Raw genomic sequence first — 7,677 nt, 5'->3', positions numbered from 1 at the left:
GGCGACCAAGCGCGCGCTTGTACACACGGACGGACGGACGGACGAACGGGGCAGAAGGGAGTGGAGGGGAGGCGATCAAGGGGGGTTTGTCGGTCACGTTCGTCTACAGCTAAGCTGAAGCCGAACCGAGTCGCGCTGCACCGCGCGACGGGCCGGGTTGAACGGCGCACCTCCTCCTCATGACCCGTTCAACACCGACATCGCCCACATGCCCCCTATCAACGCCGTCACCTCGCCTCACGGCCTCACCTCCCTCTTTCTTTACGCGCTGCTGCTGCTGCTGCTGCTGGGAACCTCGCAATTTTCCACCCAAAGGTGGTGGTGGTGCTCCACCATTTAGTTACTTTATTTATTTATTTTATTAGTTGCCACTGAAAACATTCAGTCTGGGTGCTGGGAAGTCCAGGCGCGATGCAGCGGCCATGTGCTAATGGCTGTTGATCTAGCATTGTTTAGTAGCAGTAAACAACATTGTTTAGTACTAGCAGTAAACATTCCTGAGCAGATCTATCTCATCACAAAACATCCTATTGCCGTGCATCAACGCCATCTGTTCGGAATCTACGGGGTACTGCTAAAATTAAAATCCAAGGCTCGTGATGAGGTGAGCCCCAGCCTCACCAACGAGGGAACCAACAAGTACTCGTGTGCCCACGTGACGCTGTTGCTCCGGTACGAATCACTGTATCAGCTGATGGGACAGATGATGATGATTGATGAACATGCAAATGCCTAACTTGGACCAGATCATACGATTGTGCCAAACCGAGCAAGAAACGTAAGACTTGTCATGTTCACATTCTCGTCTTCCAACTTCCATCACAGTTCACGTTTCTCATCAGTCACCAGGCATATCAGAAAGGATCAAACAATTCATTTACCAGTTACTATGTCTGCCATTTTCTTTCACATGCTACTTGAAAGAACCGCGCCAACTGCTCATGACGGCGTCACCAGGAGCAGGAGGGCAATGCAGTGGCGACTTCTCAGCGACGGAGATGGTCGCCGGAACGCGCGCAGAGGGAGGAGCTGTTGTGCAGCAGGATCAGCTTGAGCCCCCTGGCGGCCTCAACGGGCCTCGGGACATTCCTCCTGGACTCACGGTGGCTGTTGTAGTAGTTCTCCGCCAGCGCGGCCTCGTCCAGGCGTGACCACGCCGCCCCCCTCGGCACGCTCGCCGCCCACATGAACCTCTCAGAGCAAGGGTTCATCAGCGTCTCCCGAAACTCCTTGGCTCCCTCGCACAGCAAGCCCTGAAACATCGTACAGGAACAGCTAATCAGTCCAGTTACAGTTCTACACACGAATAGTAAATGTCTTTAGCAGGAGGGCTGCAGAGATTCGGAGAAGAAAGCAATGCCATGGCACGGTACCTCGGACATGGCTTTGATCTTGAGGTTGACGCTGTTGGACAGGATGACCATGTTCTGGCCGCTGCCTCTCAGCTTGTTGAAGAGGAGGGCGCAATCGAGGACGCGGTCTTCGGTCTTCGGGGAATCGATGTCGGCGAGGCTTCTTGGGGAGAAGATGCCAGTGAAGCTCCTTGGCGAGAAGAGCGCCAGCATTGAGTTGAAGGCGCCGGCAGCGGTGGCTTCACTCTCTTCACTGCTGCGTTGCATTTCTGTAGGAGTTGCAGGTGGGGTTGGCGCTACTGGCAACATCTCGGATGAACTCTGCACGTGGATCCACCAGCTCTCGTTCTCCATGCAATCCTCGATCCATTGCATTATGGAGGTGGCCTTTGATGACCTCTTGAACATACCCTCCCGCTGTTTCATGCATTCGAGCTCCCTCATCACTGGCAAGACGATAAACACAGGGTTTCAGGGGATGAGAATAGCACATCAAGCACTTGCAGTCAAGTCAGTTCAGTTAACAATAACAACGAGCTGGGAATGCATATTGAATACAAGACACGATAAGATGTCAAAACTTAAAAGTTCACAATTAATTCTTTAGTCAATACCATCATAGCATGAGATGATTGTTGCAAATGAGCTACAAAGTCAAAAGTAGTACTGATTAGCAGCTCAACAGAATGAGAGAGACATGTTCATTTGCAAATGAGCTACGAAGTCAAATGAGAGAGACATGTTCATTTACTAACAAAGTCAAGGTCAAAATAGGGAATATATGCAACAATAGAAACATGGAACTGTATACAAAGTAAGTACATTCCCCCTTTGTTCAAAATGCTATGACAGATGAAACAATTACTATACTGTTCTTAACTTACCAATCCTTGGTATGATCAGATGAGTTCCTTTTATGCCTTTTAGTAGCATTATAGACTTCCTTGATTCGTCATCAAGAAGACAATCGGTATCAGCCACCATGGTCCAGACTTTCATCCCTTCTCCAACCCTATTTGATTCGTGGTTTTTGTGCTGTTCACAATAAAAAAATGGTCTCAATTTTAACATCCATGTCAAAGGCAAAGATATACAAAATAGAAATTCAAAATCAAAGCTTTACGGTTACTTACTGGAAGGCTGTTCAGTTCATCTTCCAACCTGATTGAGAGATTAGCTTCACTAGCATCAGCCTGGGTACAATCAAATGAGCTAGTTGGTCTCAAGGGAGAATTTGACAGAAGAGTCTGGAAAGGGAGCCTATCTACCACCACCCTTTTCTTTGTGATTGCACTTTCAATTCGTGCACGGTTTTCAGACACATCCCTTGTTTTGTGAGCTACACAAGATACTGGTGTAGAGTTCTCCTTGTCGGAGCAGAATGCCTCCTGATCTTGGTCTGCATCCACTGGGAACAGGTTCTTCGGAAGACAACTTCTCGCTTTCATACCTCCTGTAGATATAGGTGTCAAATTCTCCTTATCTGAATAGAAGACTTCCTCATCTACTGTGTGGAAATGTTTGGACTTTGATGATAGATCATTGCATTCCCGTTTACTGATGCTCCTGTTTGGTGTGTATTCAGCCGACACTGAATTATCCATCCTTGAGCCAAGAACCTTCCTACCAATGGACTTGAGAACTCTGGAGGGAGGCGTCACATTCTCCTTGTCTGGAAAGATGTTTTGTTGCCTCACAGGGGAGGTAGCATCATATTCTGATGAAAGTTCACTGCATTCCCTTTGATGGATGCTCCTGTTTGAAGTGAACTCTGCTGACACCGAACTGCCCATCCTTGAGCCAAGAACCTTCCCAGCAATGGGCTTGAGATCCATGGAGGCAGGTGCCACATTCTCATCAAGAAAGAGGTTTCCTTGTTCCGCAGGGGAGATAGCAGCATTGTACTTTCCAGGAAGCACTGAGTTTTCCTTGTCTAGAATGATGTCACTTTTGAAATCTTCATCCGGCATGAGCATGATTTCTGTTTCAACTGACACTAACGGAATAAGATTTTCAGATGTAAGTTCATTTGACTTCATCTTCTTTTCAATGTTCAACACGGAGTTTTCACTCTCTGAAAAGCCATCATGTTCCAAATTCAGAGGGGAAATGGAATCCATCATCTCTTGGGAACTGGTCGGCTTCAACAGTATCTGACTCCTCTCAAATGTTATGTTCCCCGAGGCATGAGGGGTGGTATTCTCCTTGTCCAGTAGACTGATATCTTCTTTTACTTCAGTTGCTTCTATATCCAAGTTGTCAAATATACTCCCAAAAATTATGCCTTCAAGCTGACAGTCCTCCACAACAATCTTATTTTGGGCCATTTTCTCCTTGTTTGACAGACCTCCATCCAATTTATGATGGGACAAACCATCATGCTTCATCTCTTGGTGGCTATTTGTATTTCCATCAATCATGTCATGTGTGAAAGGATTTTCTGGCATGGCCTCATAGGATTCCATATGTATAGTAGAATCCAGCTGTGAGATTTGATTTGCAAAGGTTTTGTATTTGGAAACCGAAGGGGAAACAGAACATGGCAACTCTGGTCCCATCTGTGGTTTTGCATCAAATGAATCTTGTGGGATAGAATTTTCAGAGAAAATGTCATGCTGCTCTGTCTCCTTAGCAAAATTCAGAGGGTTTGGCACTTCTTGATTCCTCTCTATGGTAATGCTACCCATGACATGGGGGCTGATGTGGACCTTTTCTGGTGCAATCATCCTTTTCTTCTCTCCAGCTTTGACATCAAAATTATCGAACAAAACCATGCAGGCTGCACATTCTCCCTTGCAGTTTTGAGAACATACACGATTCTCATCCTGGGCTTCTTCGTTCTTGTAGCTGTAGCTCAAAGTCATGTTTCTCCTTCCTGTGTCAATGTGAAGAGACTTCACTGACTTCAACTTGGCCCTTCGGGACATGGTGCCTGATGCTTTCTGTTTGTCTGACTGGACTGGTTTTCCAGCTGCCTGTATTATTGAAGAGCCAACAGATTCTGTAATTGAATTCTCAGTAACAATTGTCCCCCCTATCACTCCCACTCTGTTGTCATGAAAATGTGAGAGTGAAGACTCAGGCAATGGTGGTGCCGAGGGAATCACTTTAGCCCAGCATTCAGTTTGTTCTGCTACCACTTGATGTTTTGTCTCCTGTGCATTATATTAGACAGTTAGCATTGCAGATAAGTGCCAAAAGTTAAAAGATGTGAAGATCAGTAAAAGTTAGGGAAAAAAATCAAGCAGTAGAACTCAAGCCATCATGTAGCATCCTCAAAGAAAAGAAAAACACACAGATATATTGGAGAATATGTAATCCAGATATAAGTGTAAACCAATGCTGTAAGCAAATCGGGATATCGAAAGTGGTTGCAAAATCTGAAGTGGGTAGATATTATTAACTCATCATGCAGTTCATATCCAAAAAAAACTATGACAAATATCAGGGAAACAACAAGTATTGCTCACCAAGAAAATTAAAGCATGTATTTGTGTTATTCTAGATGAATATTAGTTTGATGCACATAGTTGATACATTATTAGTTGCATTCAGTTCTATCAAACACGTGGCATATAAATTGAGACCGACAGAGAAACCAGTTCAATGTTGCGCAAAATTTCTTAGCGTAAGCTGAGTACAATATATCCCATGAATACACCAGCCACAAGAAAATCATTTAGCAAACTAAGCAATCAAAAAGAATGAATTGGTGGGAAAATCCAACTATGTACATGGGATTAAATAATTTGCACAGGTGTCCAATGCATTCAGGCTGGTTCAGTGTCTACTTTCATTAGGACTTGACAATACAAAAAATTTCGTACTAGGTAGAATTTCAGGAAGACGAAAAAAGTTCCTTAACAGTCATAATTTTTAAGCATCTTTACATTACCACTGGAAGGAGTGGAACCTTGATAAACCTAGGCACTAGGAAGAATTCAAGAAAGACGAGGCACATCAAAACATGATAATCAGGAGTCATCGGTGAAAATATCCAACTATGTACATGGGATTAACTAATCTGCGCAGGTGTCCAAAGCATTCAGGATGGTTCAGTGTCAGCTTTCATCAGAACTCACTACACGACGATTAATGAAAGATAAAAAGTTCCTTAATAGTCATAATTTTTACCACTGGAAGCAGTGGAAGCTTAATAAACCTAGGCACTAGGCAGAATTACAGAAAGACAAGGCACATCAAAACTTGATAATTGTAAGCAACTTCATGCTCTAAGTAACAAGGAACATAGCATTATTCAATTGTTGAAGTATTCAGTTACAAAGCTAGATCGTGATTTCAAATGTAATTCATTTCTGAAAGTGATTACACATAAATGGATTATAAAATAGATTTAAAAACTCTAAAAAATACACTAAAACGGGCGAACTAGAAACTAAGGAATATCGATCATTGTAGACGTTGCCTAATCTAAATTAACAAATCTACTAAACATCTTAAATAATGCTTTATAAGATTTGGCAAAACAGCGGCAATTTCAGTATTAGCTTGTTGGGATGCAATCTCATTGTTTGATATGCAAATAAGCTGAGCTAAAGGGACACCATCCATTGGTACCCATACCAAAACCAAGGGCATGAAATGCATCTCAAGTTTCATCAAAGGTTTTCAGTATTCGCTTGTTGGGGTCAAACCTGATGAGTTTTTGTCTCCATTGGCTCCCTCTGCCCAGGCACCAACTGATCCTGTGCCTCCTGTTAATTTCATCAAACGCTTAGACTGCAAGCAACACAGCCAAAATACATACAGAATTTGTACCGGTACAAAAGAGAATTGTCAACCTGATGAGTATGGATCTCCTCCTTGTCCTCCTCAACAAGTGGTGGAAGCAGATCATCCATCTCAAATGCCTCGCGCAGGGAAAGCCAGTGAAGTCGGTACTCCCTCTTGGAGGCCCCGAGCTGTAGTGTATCACCAGCCACCAGTTCCACCAGCGTGTTTGGTGGGATCCTTTGGCCCGAGATCCAGGTCCCATGCACTGGGTCAATCGAAGCACAACCATGGTTCAATTGTATGTAATTTTTGCATAATTTTGATCGAAATTGCAAGCATATTCGCTATCATCGCAGGCCCTCATGAATATGATAAGGCGGGGCTAATCCTGACAATATAGAGCCTATCGGGAGCAAATCCGAGTGAATCGATGACATAAATCCCCCAGAAAAGTCCCCAAATAGATCGGTCTACACGAATCGATTCACCCTAACAAAACCCTAGAATTCGCGTAAACCCAAGCACGCGCGGAGATCGGGAGCGGCACGCGCGCACGCAGAGAGTGGGGAGACGGAGAGGGCTGCGCGGAGGAAATCGTGGTCTCGGTACCGGAGGAGAGGTCGGTGACGGTGATCCGGCGCTGGCGCCGCTTGCAGCGGACCTCGAGGTGGCGGCGGCTGACGCTGGGGTGGTCGATGAGGACGTGGCAGTCGGGGTGCCGCCCAAACAGCACCGGCGGATCCTCCGCCCGATCCGCATCCGCGCCGCGCCGCGCCGCCTCCGTCGGCGGCCCGTTGAGGAAGATGTGCTTCAGCACGACGCCGCCCTTGGCCACCGCGAACGCCGCGATCGGAGACCCCGCCCCCGCCTCCACGTCCTCCGCCGCGGCCGCCGTCGTCGCCATGCCTGCGCGTTTGGGCTGGTTTGGGTGGGCGGGGCGAGGAGGAGTCGAGATGATGACGCTACGCGCTCTCTCTGTAAAACGCAGCTCAAGCGGAGGCGGAGGGGATTCGAAATGTTGGAGGAGACGTTGGAGCCGGGGCGGATTTGATAGCTTTTGCCAATTGCAACGGCTAGAATTTTATTGTTGGGATATAAGTAATTGGAAGGGGCCGACGCGTCACCGCGTGAGTCACGCGCTCGCCCGGCCTAATGACGCCTGTGCGGGCCCATTTTCAATTTCCCCTTTTTTTACAACACCATTTTCTAATTTTTTGTTCATAAAAATGTCAAATTCTGTCCCGAAACATAAAGACGTCAAAAGGTAAAGGAAATGGTCAAAATTGACTGGCCGTCCCATGTACCGTGTCGGTCACCTCGATCGGCCGCCACATGTTCCCATTAGGCTTGTAAAGCGTCTCTGTTTGTTTCTTCTCTAGAACTCTCCCCATCCTTTTCATCTTCTTTGCACTCTTGTATCGCCCGTGTAGATCCTCTCCCCCTCAAGTCTCCCCAGTGGCGGATCTAGGCCCCAGGCCGAGAGGGCCCGGGGCATGAGGCCCAACTCCTTTGTGTGCTGTAGCAATTTGCTACAGTATACAAAGGGGGCTTGGGGCGGCTCGCTAGGTTGGATCCGCCCCTGAGTCCCCCT

At 46.4% G+C, this 7,677-nt stretch overlaps 1 protein-coding gene across 1 annotated transcript; it reads right to left on the bottom strand.

The window, feature by feature from the left end:
• Positions 1-710: 710 nt before the first annotated feature.
• On the bottom strand, positions 711-7,153 carry LOC125550938 (FHA domain-containing protein PS1). The gene is made up of 7 exons (XM_048714075.1): positions 6,696-7,153; positions 6,155-6,351; positions 6,008-6,067; positions 2,486-4,507; positions 2,237-2,387; positions 1,374-1,798; positions 711-1,253 (listed from the first exon to the last, which is right to left on the bottom strand). Exons 1-7 carry the CDS (start codon positions 6,988-6,990, stop codon positions 987-989), a joined length of 3,417 nt encoding a protein of 1,138 aa, XP_048570032.1. The 5' UTR covers positions 6,991-7,153; the 3' UTR covers positions 711-986.
• Positions 7,154-7,677: the final 524 nt, after the last annotated feature.

This window comes from Triticum urartu, chromosome 4, assembly GCF_003073215.2.
Source record: "Triticum urartu cultivar G1812 chromosome 4, Tu2.1, whole genome shotgun sequence".
Lineage (NCBI taxonomy): Eukaryota > Viridiplantae > Streptophyta > Magnoliopsida > Poales > Poaceae > Triticum > Triticum urartu.
The sequence above is the reverse complement of the archived record's forward strand: the minus strand, read 5'-3'. Positions and strand labels throughout refer to the sequence as shown.